The sequence below is a fragment of the Mastigoproctus giganteus genome, chromosome 3, assembly GCF_048544385.1.
Source record: "Mastigoproctus giganteus isolate SK-2022 chromosome 3, ASM4854438v1, whole genome shotgun sequence".
Lineage (NCBI taxonomy): Eukaryota > Metazoa > Arthropoda > Arachnida > Uropygi > Thelyphonidae > Mastigoproctus > Mastigoproctus giganteus.
The window spans coordinates 167,076,717-167,090,630 of record NC_143577.1 but is presented as its reverse complement, the minus strand read 5'-3'; the positions used below and the strand labels follow the sequence as shown (position 1 = coordinate 167,090,630).

Sequence of the window (13,914 nt, the reverse complement as noted above, 5' to 3'; positions counted from 1 at the left end):
ATCTATAGAAGAGGCATGTAGCAGAAACAGTACGTCAATGAGACAGCTAGTGGAGACACTTTGTTAGAGATGAATCATTAATTAACCTAACTGCCCTGTTCTGAATGGAATTAAGAAGCCTGAGAGAGGTTTTGGGGACACCACCCCAGATGTGGGAACAATATTCTATGACAGGGAGGAGTTGCGATTTATACGGAGTGAGCAGCTGTTTGGAAGAAAGGTAATGCCAAGAGCAAAAGAGAAAACCAAGTTTTTTAGATGCAGAGGAAGCAATATTTGTAATGTGTTTATGCCAAGAGAGATTAGAAGTCAGGGTAATCCCCAAAAGAGATATATCATTTTGCCTAGAAATCGGAGTGTCACCAAAGATAGCCATAGGAACAAAAGAATCCTTTTTGCAAGATATAAGACAAGACTGGGTTTTAGAAGGATTGAAATCAACTAAGTTGTCTTTGCCCCAATGGAGAGTTACTTGGAGATCGGCATTTAAGGAATTGTTAGCAGATTTTCGAGAAGTTGAAAGCTGATTGAGCAGGGCAAGGTTTCTCAAAATGGAAAGTGGAATGCAATGTGTTATCATCGGAAAAACTATGGATAGGATTTCCAGTCAATGGAAGAAGGTCATTGATATACAAAAGGAATAGAGTGGGGGAAAGAACTGAACCTTGGGGGACACCGGAATTATTGGAGAAGTTAGAAGACAGAGAGACATCTACCATCGCCCTCGGTGAGTGGTCAGAGAGAAAACTGGATAACCAATTACAAAAAAAAACAGTTGACAAGCCATAAGATGAAAGCTTGTTTAGAAGACCTTTATGCCAAACACGATCGAAAGCCTTTGAGATGTCAAGAGCAAGTACTTGTGTTTCGCCGAACCTTGCCATTGAATTAGTCCATAAATGGGTAACGTAAGCCAGAATATTACCAGTGGATCGACATTGACGGAATCCATACTGGCGATCGTTGACCAGACGGAAGGTTTGTAGGTAGTTTGAGTTGGCGGTTAATGGATTTCTCCATTACTTTAGAAAGAGTTGAAGTAATTACAATGGGACAATAATTGGATGGGAGGGATTTGTCACCGTTTTTAGTAACTGGATGGATATGAGCAAATTTCCAAGCACAAGGAAAAACACCTTTGGAATAAGAAGGTGAAAAAGGCGGCAAAGAATGGGAGTAAGCTCAGGAGCACAAGTTTTGAGAACAAGTGGAGAAATACCTTCAGGACCTGGAGCTTTCTTAGCATCAAGATTCGTCAAAATCCTTGTGACATTTTTGATGGAAGACCACAGGAGGCATTGAATAGAGTGCGTTGGGAATGGTGTTTTAACAAGATCATTAATACATGAGTTGGAAGAACAAGTCAGCTTTATCCTTGGTTGAAGTGACAACAGAACCATCTGGTTTGGACAGAGGTAGGAGCAGAGATGGGCAAAGGTTGTGGCCAATAGCTTTTCCAAGAGACCAGAATACTCTGCTACCATTAAGACAAGAAGCAAGTTTTCTACTCTTAACCTGTTCAAACTCTATTTTGGACTGATTAATAACTGCTTTACAATTTTTGAGAGCTTTGGTGTAGGAAACAAGATTACGATATGCAACATTCTTCTCTTGAACAGCCATAGCACATTTATTGGGAAACCAAGGTTTAGATAAAGGAAGAGATTTTAAAGTGGAGTGTGGGATGAAGGGTTCCATTCCTGCAAGAATAATTTCACAGACACGATCTGAGCAAACTTTGACATCAGAAGTTTTGAAACAGTAATCTGACCAAGGAAAATAACAAAAGAAATCTCGCGGGGCATCCCATTTTGCATTCTTGTAATGCCAAACAACAAGAGGTTGGGAATAGCCATGAGATAAAGGCTCCATTGGAGAAGAGACAATCACTAAGTTGTGATCTGAAGTGTCTAAAGGACCTCTCACTTCGACTGTGTACTTAGAAGGGTTGTTTGTGAGAAAAAGATCAAGGGTGTTGGCTGTATAATTGTCCGGTATTCTTGTAGTTAAATGAACAATCTGTGCAAGATCATTAGTAATTGCAAAAGCCTCAGCATCTCGACCAGCTGGGTCGGTGTGACTAGAACACAGAAGCCAGCTTGAGTTGTGGACGTTAAAATCACCAAAGAAAATTACCTCACTGTTAGGAAAGTTGGACTTTAGAAAGTCAGAGCTCCAAGTGATTAGTGGAGTTGGGAGAACGGTAGAGACAACAGATGAATTTGACACAGAGGTGAGGTAGAGAAATTTTAAACCAGAAAAGATCAAATAGAGGAGATTCCAAATTGCCAAGTCTCTGATGGAATATTAGAACGGATAGCATATAACGAATAATTTGGGCATCTGAGATAAGGAGTAGTTGAATCAACCGATAACTGATATTCTGTCAGAAAAAGTACATTGGGTTTGGCAGACTTCAAGTGCAAATGGGCATCATTGAGATTAGAATTGAGACCATGTATATTTGTGAAATGATGTCCTGTTGCTTCAGATTTTGCAAACAGTCATAGGTCCATGCCTTATGCGCATCTGATGCCGGAATTCTCTGATAGCCACAACTGCATTGTTGCTGTTCTGATAGTACAGCTTCACTAATAGTGCCTTTTCCTGCAATGTTGTTGGCATTGCTGCTGTAGTGCAGGTAAACATCTACTGTGTGATTTTGAAGAGACTGCTTTGGTTTTTGTACAGTACAGTAGAGCTTAGTAGTGGCACTGTGGCAGTAACTTGCAATTATGCAAATTACATAAGTTATTTGCATAATCGTAACTAAGATAGTTACGTGCCATACAGTGACAAATGCTATACCATGACAAATTTTGTAACCCCCCCCCCCCCCAATAAATGGCAAGCACATTCTTATTGTACCTGTTGTCCAAATTTCTCTTCAGTATGAGCCTCGGAACTCGCTCTAGTGCCCTCTACATAGGTATACTTCGATTTTAACGACCCTGTATTTGTGTGCATCTTTGTTTTTATCATTTTTGTCATCTTCACATTCAAAAAAATATTGTCCACTGATAATTGTTCTCTATGAGATTCAAGGACTTCTGCTAATCATTTTGCTAATTTTCACAATCTCAACTACCTCTGGAATTTTGACTGTGGCTTCTTTAGGGCAGGCAGCTTTGTGGCCACGGCTTTTTCCACATTGAGTTCTTAACTTCTCCCCATGTGAATTCAATATTTTTCACTGCCTCAAGAATGTTATTCCTCCAATCTCAAATTGAAAGATTGCCTAGTCCATCAGTAGCTTCTACCAGTTGTAAATAAGATCTTAGGTAATAAAGTTTAAAAGAGGGTATAACACCTTGGTCCATCGGCTGAATTAACAAACTTGTATTCGCTGGAAGAAAGGTAACTCATATTTGAGTGCCAGATCAGACAAATGTGGAGGATGACTGGGTGCATTGTCAAGAATGAGCAAGATTTTGAATGCTATGTTCTTCATCAGGCAATATCTTTTTGTTTTGATGCAAAAGCAATTTAAAAACCAACCTCAAAGATTTTAGCTGTCATGGAGGCTTTTTTGCTCGATTTCCAATGAATTGGTGTGGAGCCTTTTGATATTCCTTTAAAAGCATGAGGATTTTCTGATTTATAAATTAGAAGCAGTTTACACCTGAAGTCTCCCTCTGCATTGCCACATAACAAAAGTGTTAATCTATCTTTTGCAGCTTTGAAATCAGGGCGGTTTTCTCTTCTTTTGAAATGAATGTTCAGCTTGGTATACGCTTTCAAAATAAGCATTAGCATTAAACACTTGACTTGCTAGATAGTCCTCAGTCGCAGTAACATCCTTTAAATTTTTCAGATACAACAAAGCAGCTTATGTATCTGCTCTGGCTGCTTCAACCGTTAATTTTAGATTGTGAAGACTGGCATTTTTTAAAATTTTTCAAACCAACCATTACTGGCTTTGAAAGACTTCTGCATTAGGTGGAGCAGCTTCTTCTTGTAAGCAATTAAAAATTTACAGAGCTTTGACACAAATAATATCTGAACTATGACACATTCTCTTTTGATTGAAATCTATCCAGAAAGAAAATAATTTTTCAGGTTTCTCTAACAGATTTTTCACTTTTGTAGTGCTTTTTGCAGCGAATGATGTAGAATAGATAACTTAATTTTCTCAGCATTTTTATTTTGTTTTTTTTTTTTTCCCTTATTTTATTTAATGCTAGATTGACTTGTGCTGTATTTCTTGGCCATTTTCTAACTCCGTAACGATTTTAAATTTTTCCTATAAATTAAAAAAAAAAAAAAAAATGTTGTAGCTTTCTTCATTTTAGGCACTAATTAAATAGACAAGAAATATTAAAGCACTTTGTATTGCACGAACCAGAAAAGGATTCTGTCTGAACCGCTAAAACAGGTAGTAAACTCGATCTTATTGCATTCGTAATAATACCGAGAACTGGAATTCTGTGGGATTTTACATCATTATTATTATAGTGAAATGTTTCTCCTTCAATGAAATCTTCAATCATGTAAAAAAAAAAAAAAAAAAAAAGAGAGAGAATTTCCAAATATGTTCTTTATTCCTGTTTTTGAAGCTTTTGCGTGGATAGCAAAACTCGCTGTAATGTCTAAAATTTTGGTAGTAAATACTTGACCGCACAATAAAAAAAAAAACTGCGCAAATCGAGAGATGCCTATATATATTCAGAAACTTGATTTTGCTGAAAGTAAAAAAAAAAAAAAAAAGGATTATAAGGTATGTGTGTTAAAACTGTTAGGACTTTAAAATTCCTTCCAGTAAATATGGTTCTTAAATGAGGACACCTTGAGACATTTTTCTATGTGAGATGTTCCTTGGGGGCAAGAATAACACTTGCCATTCGAGTCAAAAGTACTTTATCTGTGTGTGCATTCATTTTAAAACGAAGTAGACTGGATTTTACTTAAATTTGGGCTGCAGCATCAGGCTTTTTATCTTGACTGATGAACAGACTTGTAAATTCAAGCTCTGTTGCCACAGAGTGCTTCATTTTTATAATGAATGCAAAAGCTAATTTGTTTATTAAACTGAGAAAGTACTTTTAACTGCTCTAGAAAAGATAGATTAATATGGTAATTTGTTTTAACACTGTTTACAACTAAAAAAAACTTCAGATGTTATACCATCTGATATCTGTCATTTGATAATGCACCAAAGTTAGAAAAGTGATAATTTACTGCATTTTGTCAAGTGAGTGGACATCTTAATCATGTCTGCTCTTTTAATTTAGGCTGAAGTTTTTATCTTTTGATTTTTATCAAGTTTCTACCCATTATGAACCTGGAAAACATGCACTTAAGAGCATACATCAGATGATCATTCTATGTTTAATTAGCATAAGTCAGGGATCGAGCGTGAATATACTCTACTTGACTTATGAATAAATTGCATAAGCTATTTAACTTATAAAATATTATTTATTTTAAGTGTTATAAGAAATTTAGTACTGAAAAGCCTCAAACTGCAGAAAAACTAAACTGACATATAAATTAGTGAATTATATAGTCTGTATATGGTTGAGCTAACTGAAGTTGTATATACATGGCATCATTTCACATATTTCAATGTGAAAATCTTCAGTATGATCGGGAATGGGCTCATGCTTTAATGTAAAAAGGATTTCAAAATAACCCAAGGGGGTAAGGGGATTTTATCAAAAGAAATCTTACAGTGTATATAAGATTTAAAGATAGGATAATAATTTTTTTTTTTTTTTTTTTTTTTTAAGGGCAAAAAAGTGATTACAAGTGTATCTTCAGAGGGTTTGGATGGGTTCCTCTGATTTTCTGTTGATTTCAAGTCCTATTCATAAATCCAAATCTATATGTGGGAAAGTTGAATACACCTGCTTTATGATCAGAAAAATATTTTTCTCTTCCCTTCTATATATATAATCTTTCTTCACTTTATATGCAGTCACTTACTATATTTAGGTATCAAAGTGTGTGATGGCAGTTATTTGATTCAATAAAATTTGTTTCAGGTCTCCGTCACGGTCTCGTTCTAGAAGCAATTCCAGATCTCGAAGTCGTAGTAGGAGTCGTAGTCGCAGCCGCAGCAAAACACCTAGTAGATCCAGGTCTCGTTCTCGATCAGAGTCACGTTCAAAGTCTTCTCGTTCTAGATCTGCTTCTCGAAGTCCTGTGAAATCTCGCAGTAAGAGCCGTAGTGCAACACCTGAAATTTCCCCCAGGAAATCTAAATCACCTTCAAAATCTCCTGAAAAAGAAGAAAGCAGTTTTGAAAAAGTAGATGACCAAGATTAATAATCATAATAACTGTCATTCATTTCATTCATCAGTAGTCCTCACTGTTTTACTTGAAGTGGATTGATATTGTGTTACCTTCTGTGTGCATTTAGCTTATTTTCATGATTTAAAATAGCATCACCTCTGTGTTTGTGTGTTTTGTGTACATATAAATGCTGTAAGCATTATGTTGGTCTGAATTGTTATTACATTCCTCTGGAGCAGTTAGACATGTGCTCGGCTTAAATAAAAACAAGATTGGCTTTATAACACAATTCTTGGCTTTCTTTAAAGTGACATTTCTCTAAGGGGAAAGGTATGAAAAGAGATTTAGTACATTGTACTGTCAAAAAATGCTAGATGTTGATGTAACTGTTTAAAATATGAAGGGTATTAATTGGTGGGTTTATTCTACCTGCTATGTGATTTATTTAGACTGGTTGAAAGAAATTAGTTTTTATAAAATGTGTAAAAAAGTAATGTTCAGGTACTTTCAACTTTTATTTTAATATTTTTTTTCAGTTATTAAAGGAAATATCCTTGGCATTAATAATTGCTACCCAAAGAATTGTTAATATTCAAGGAAATTACCAAAGCAGAAATTGTAACTAGTGGCTTTTTCTTCTCTCTCTCTCTCTTTTTTTTTTTTTTTTTTCCTTCTCTCTCTTTTTTCTCCCCCCCCACTCTCTCTCTCTTTTTTTCCCCCCTCTTTTTTTATATATATATATATGTATGAATGTTATTTTAATCAGCCAGAGTTATGTATATATACATATAAATGTCAAGTTTTGGTACAGAGTAATAAAATGTAGTTAATCACATTGTGCTTTGGTTTTTGAAGATTCACAGAAAACATGAAAAGCAACTGTTCCTCAAGAAGAAAAGACAGTGAGGAGTACAGTTTGTGTGTAATATTTTATCTTAATGCAAAATTTTTATATAAACAACCATATTGATTACCATGAAGCATCTCTTTTATTTGATACAACCCCTTGTTAGTGGCAGTGCATGTATTTGTACTTTCAACTTTAATCTTTTAACCACTGAATCTCATTTATAGTTTGCATCATCATCCCTTGTGGCATGTCCAGCAAAAGTCTTTATTCACCACAGGTTTAGCTGGTAAATCTTCAACTAAAGAAATTGTGAAGTAGGTGGGCAGATTTCTTTAAACCAAATGTTAGATCATAGACTTCATTTTCTAGACAAATACATGTTCCACATTTAGTGGTGATGGTGGGTATTTGAGAAAGTTCTTCAAAGGCTATTCTAAAAAACAAAATTTTTTTTTTTTTTTTTTTAATGGTGTGTTTAGTAGCCTTCTATGTATCTTAGCAGATATGGTCTCTTTCCACTGACCATACATGTCTCATTCGCTTCACCTCACTCAACGTGACTTATACAATCTTTTTTAGTCTATATTTATATTTGGCCCAGTTCAGCATATTTCTTAATAGCTTGTGCTCTGGCCAACCTCAATCTGGCAGACTGTTGAATCCTGAGTTTCCATGCCAGTTCCAGCCATATATTTTAGAACTGATCATATGAGGGTTTGTTTTTCTGATAGTAATTAATGTTGGTTCTGTTTTACCGTTCTGTCCACATTGGCCTGTTTTTAGGTTGAATTGAACTCATGTCTCAGCATGAATATTTTGTTAACAGACTTCAAATTAACTTTATACGTGTGATAACTCCCTCTTGAGTAAGGGTAAAAGTATGCCTTTATACAAATTGAGGGAAAATATTTACTCACTTAGAAATACATGTATATCAGTTAGGGATTAACTTGGGTTGTCATTACTACATAGCTACCTTCAAGAACTTTCTCCGCTGAGTAACCTGTTTTGAGCCATTGTTTGCTCATCTGTTTTGTTTATGGGTTGTGGTGGTGTATCCAGCATCCATCATATAATTTGGTGAGAAAAAAAGTAATGCTACTATCAGATTTGGGCAGGTCGATTTCCAAATGAACAACTGGGCAACTAGACTTCTTCGGGACCTGATAATGCTATGTAAAGCTGTGAAGGGGATTAACCGTTAATATTTTTAAAAATTAAATTCCAGTTTTCAAAGTGAAAATATTATTTCCCAAGAAATTACTGCAAGTATTAAAATTGGTAGTTCCTTCCAATATGCAGGAAAAACAGTATGCAGCCACCAGTTGGATTGAAATGCCTGCAACAATGGTTGAGGGTGATGGTTTGCAGTTCATAATGTAATTGAATACTTTTAAAAAATATTTTTCTGCATCTGTCAAAAAAAAAATTACCCATTATAATTGTAAATACTGGTTTGTGCCTGAATCAGGAACATATTCTAATGGATTAATTAAAGAAGATTTTAAAGACTTTCATTGTTCACTTTAATTTATGGCACAGTTTTTTCAATTTAAATACCTGATTCAGAACTGTTGGGACATCTTTAGTCAGATTGAAGTGAACTCTGGTGAATAACAGTCCAAGTTAATACTTGGACTTTTTCACCAGAGTCCATAACTTGGGATAGAGAATGGCACACATGAAATTAGTTCACATTACTGATGCCAATGGCAGCATTAGAGTGCTGGTATCTTCAGAAAATGGTAAAAAGGCTCATGGACTATGCAAATTGGGGGAGGGGTTATTGATAAGCTTCTTATGTACAGACTAATAGATTACCAGTATCTGCAGGCAGAGGTGAAATTGATTCTTCTGTTTCTGTTGGAATGAGTAGCATCCTGGAAAGCAAGTTCAAGTTGCTGAGGATTTCAACATCTGCTGGGAGTCAACATGGAACAAGAAATACATGGGCTGTGTTAGGGTAACTAAGAACAGGTGCCTATATATTGGAATGTATACCAATGCTAAGTAAATAAATTTGATAATGTTAAGGGCTGGTGAAGACTTCAAAGTCGGATATTGTTGGGATATCAGAGTACAATGTGAACGGAAAGGACAGGACAGGATACAGGGGAAATGCTAGTTAGAAACAATCTAAGACAATGAATCCTGTTGACATGGATTAACTGCAATGTGTCAGTTTGTGACAAACACTGGGAAATCAGAAAAAAAAATTTTTAAGGTAGGAGTGTTGTGTGCCTGATGGCTACAACGAACAACTGTATAGAGAAAGAGTGGTTCATAACAGGATTTTACCTTTCTCTATGTTGACTGGAATTTGGTCAAGTTGTTCCCTAACCACACGATATATGTTAGGTGACAGAACCTTATGACAGATACCCTGGTCTGCAAAACTTAAGGACCAACACTTTCTAAAGGTTACAACCACAAAATCAAATGAAACAGCCTATGGCGATTTGCATAACTGGCCGTTCAGTATAAAGCTGGCACATACAACAAAAAAATTGAATCCAGATGAGAGGGCTCACTTAAACAGATAAAAAGCAGCAGCGGTTATGTGCAGAGTACTGAATGGTGAGCACATTCGATTGGTTTCATACAGTGCTACAGACAACGAAATGGCCAGCAGTCATCTGGATGGCTCATCAGCCATTTTCAATCCACTGCAGGATGAAGGCCTTTCCAGTTCCTTCTGTTTGTGTAATAGCCATCCATTTACTATGAATTTCATCTGTCCATCTCTACTGTTCTCTTCCAGGTTTTCTCTTAGCTCCTCTTGGATACCATTCTGTTATTTTCTTAGTCCATCTGTCATGGCTTTGAGCTATGTGTCCTGCCCAAGATCATTTCAGTTCTTTAGTTTTGATAAGAATGTCTTTTACTTGAGTTTGCTGTCTAATCCATTTGTTTCTCTTCTTATCTAACAGTCTGATTCCCAGTATAATTCGTTCCATTCTTTGCTGTGTAGTTCTCAGTTTCTTTTCCATTCTTTTGGTGAGTGCCCAAGGCATGGTGGAGAGTATACATTGGTTCATTATTTTACGTTTCAGACAAACTGGGATATTGCTCTCCAGTATGTGACTATACTGGAGAGCAATGAATGCTTTCCATGCAAAATTTATTCTTCTCTTGATTTCCAGCCATTTATTATTACTACAGCTAATAACCTATCCCAGATAAGTAGGACTCCAACTTTTCAATTACTGCTCCTTCAATCATAATATCCCTTTCTGTGGCATACTTGTTCATCATTACTTTTGTTTTAGCCATATTCATCTTTAGTCCAAAATCCTTACTAATTCTACCTAACTGATTAAGATTTTCCTCTTAATTCTTTGGGATCATGGCTTATGACCACAATGTCATCTGCAAATCGTAAATGGTTTAGGTACTCTCCAATCACATTTCCTTTCTGCGACCAGTCTAATCTGAAAGCATCAAGGGCAGCAGATACAACTTCGGAGATATTGTATCTCCTTGTCGAACTCCTTTCTCGATTTTAAATTTACTCTAGAGGAAGTAGTGTTCTCATATATTTTCTTCAAAACCATAATATGGGGTATCTCCGCCTTGGCTTTCCAGTGCCCGAAACATCGCCTGATTCTATATGGAGTCAAATGCCTTTTCATAATCCACAAATTCCAGGCATAATGGTGTTTTATATTTATTTGCCTTATCCATTAGCTGTGACATTACATGAAGGTGATCCCTATTTAAGAATATTGTCCTAAAGCCAACTTGCTCTTTCAGTTGATTCTCATCAAGTATTCTTTCTTATCTGTTAGTAATGACCCTTGTGAACAACTTGTAGATGTGGGGTAACAAGCTTCCAGTGCCCGAAACATCGCCTGATTCTATATGGAGTCAAATGCCTTTTCATAATCCACAAATTCCAGGCATAATGGTGTTTTCCTATCTGTTAGTAATGACCCTTGTGAACAACTTGTAGATGTGGGGTAACAAGCTAATTGGTCTATAATTTCTGATTTGTCTCCTTTCTTATGCAGCAAAACTATGATTACATTATTCCACTGCTTAGGCTCACACCTTTTCTAATGCAATTTGTGAAGAGCCTTGCCAGTTTTTGTGTTATGTCTCTTCCAATTTTAACAACTCTACAGTAACTTCATCTTTCTCCGGGGCTTTCTGATTCTTCAATGCATGTTCTACCTCATCAGGAAGAATATCGGGTATGTCCTATGTGTTGCTAATTTACGATCCATCTTCCCCACTGCTCGCTCCTTGTATAATTCCCTATAGTAGTCTTCTGCTATTTGAATTATTCCTTCTCTGCCATTAATAAGTACACCATCGCTATTCTTCAATTTCATTATCATTTGTCTTTCTGTATTCCTGCTCATGGCTGCTGATTTAAATCCTTTGTTTTCCCTTAATGTTTGTTCTACTTTTCTTGTGTTAAATCTTATGTCCTCTCTGAGTCTCTTTCTAATGGCTTTGCATAACTCAGTATACTCAATTTTCTCCTTGTCAGTGTTTATCTTGCTCTTCATTTGGTTCATAAATGTTTCTTGACCAATTTTTTCTCTGGATTTCTTTTTCCCTATAGATTTCTTGGGCTTTATCACTTTCAGAAAGTTGTAATATTCCTTGTCGATATCTTGGTGCTGAGCAGTCTGCAGAAGCTCAAACTTGTTCTTAAGTTCCAGTAGATACTGCTTGTTCCCTTCTGTTATCTCAAAGACCTTTGTATTATTTACTCGTCAGATTTTTCCTTTCCTACATCTATATCAAGTGTACATCTTACCATTCTGTGATCAATTCCAACATTTACTTTATTCAGGATGGTAACGTCATTCACAATATGTCTTCTGTTAGTAAGAATGAAGTCGATATCATTAGTTGTTAATCAATTTGGACTCTTCCATGTCCACTTTCTGTTCACCCTTCTCTTGAAAAAAGTCTTCATTACTGAGAATCCTTCAGAATCTGCAAATTCTACAAGTCTCATTTATTTCACCAATTCCAAAATTTGCTATAGTTCCCCTTTCTGTGCTGTTTTGTCTTTTTCCGACTTGTGTAGTGGGTTTTCTGCTCATCTAGAAGACTCAATTTCGGTGTACTTTTCTTCAACCTCTTCATCATGGCTCGATGGTGCATAAATCATAATCTTTTCCTTGTACCTCTTAGAAATCTTAGTCTATCTTAGAGTATTAGTCTAAATCTTAGAGTATTAGTCTGCATTTCTAGAATTTCAGGTGCTGCTATGGAATCCTTTAGTAGATGATTGGCTTAGATTATGGAGAATTCAAGGACAATTCCAGAATTGACTTAAAAACCGAAGTGATTACCGTTCCTCCAGTCCTAAAAACGGGACACTGCCAACAACCTCTATTCTGAACGAACACAAAACCTAACTTGTCAGCAGAATACTGGCTCCTAGAGTGGGTAATCTGCGAACAGGATACCACCTCAAGCCCATATGACAGAAATGGACCTGGCTCTGGGAATTCCCAGGCTCACCCAAGAGAGAAGACTGGTAATCACGGTAAAGATGCTGATAGGATTCCAGCTCAGAGCCATCCCAACAATTTGCCCTCCTCATGCACGCCTCCACTTATCAGATTCTTACCCTTCCAGATGCTTTGATATATTCAACACATCGATGCCGACCGTAAGAAATTTGCTGTCAACCAACGCTATATACATGGGATTCTGGTCCAAACGCATCCAATCAGCACAGTCACTTAGTGTAGACCGAGGGCGTCGTTGCAACCGTCTAGTCACATGCGAATTAACCTCCGGTTGCGTCAAGTAAGGAACAGTTAACGATGTTCCGGACAGTGCAAAATGAAAAGCCTTCTCTTCATCGTATCTAAGCCATCATGCCCTTCAATCAGCACTCTAATGCTCCTGTTAATTGAGCTTACCGGAGCCTACGGTATGTACATCAACTGCCTCTGTTCATACTGTTCTGTCCCATGAACTGTGAAGACAAAAATTGGGACTTTCAAATGTATATGTATCAAGTGTCATTTTGTTTATTCTGGTTATCATCTCTCTAAGTTTCAACCCCTTGGTTTTTGTCCGTCAAAGGATATTGCAACACTATGCAATCTTGGACTGTTACAACTGAAGGTGGTGCAATAGTTATGATATTTAAAGGACAATTGATTATGCTTAATCACAAGTAACATTAAATATCAAGGTAAATCATTATCACTTGTTTTGTTTCAGAGCATAAGCATGTAACAGTTTCTTGATGACAAACTTGATTTTCAATAAGATATTCAGTCTTTATAAACAAAGAATTTTTCTGCAGTGATTTTCCGATATGCTTACTTTTGTGGATTTATTGGATGAATGTTTTCTCCAGCAGCATGTTCGACAGGCAACCTGAGAGGGTAACACTCTTGATCTGGTTATTAGCAGTGATCATTCGTGAATTAAGAATTTGCAGATAAAGGAACCAGTAGGTGGCAGTGATCACAGTGTGCTGGTGTGGGATTTACTTAAAGATGGAATTACCTTCAGGGGTAAAGGAAAGTGTTTTTGCTTCCGTAAAGGTGAGTAGTGGTCTCGGACAGTTTTTAAATTCTGTACAGAGGGACCAACTGATGATGTTACCAACAGCAAATTATAAGTAGGAAGCATTCAAGGAATTAATCGTGGAAGCTACTAAACGTTTCATACCTATTAAGAAATACCTAAATGAACTAATGAGACCGTTGGCAGTGAAGGAAAATGCATGGGATGCATATAAATTATCAGGCGACACAAGCCAATGGCAGATATAAGCTACTCTGTAAGCAAGTCACAAAGGAGGTTAGGCAAGCGAAGGCAGATTACGAGAAATTCTTGGCAAAGG

At 36.5% G+C, this 13,914-nt stretch overlaps 1 protein-coding gene across 1 annotated transcript in view; it reads left to right on the top strand.

Annotated features, from left to right (window-relative positions):
• B52 (serine and arginine rich splicing factor B52) overlaps positions 1-6,675 on the top strand; it is a 110,115-nt gene extending 103,440 nt beyond the window's left edge. Inside the window, exon 8 of the mRNA XM_090369486.1 lies at positions 5,985-6,675. Coding sequence (XP_090225612.1) covers positions 5,985-6,267 — 283 coding nt within the window. The 3' untranslated portion in view covers positions 6,268-6,675. The remainder of the gene's footprint in view (positions 1-5,984) is intronic.
• Positions 6,676-13,914: the final 7,239 nt, after the last annotated feature.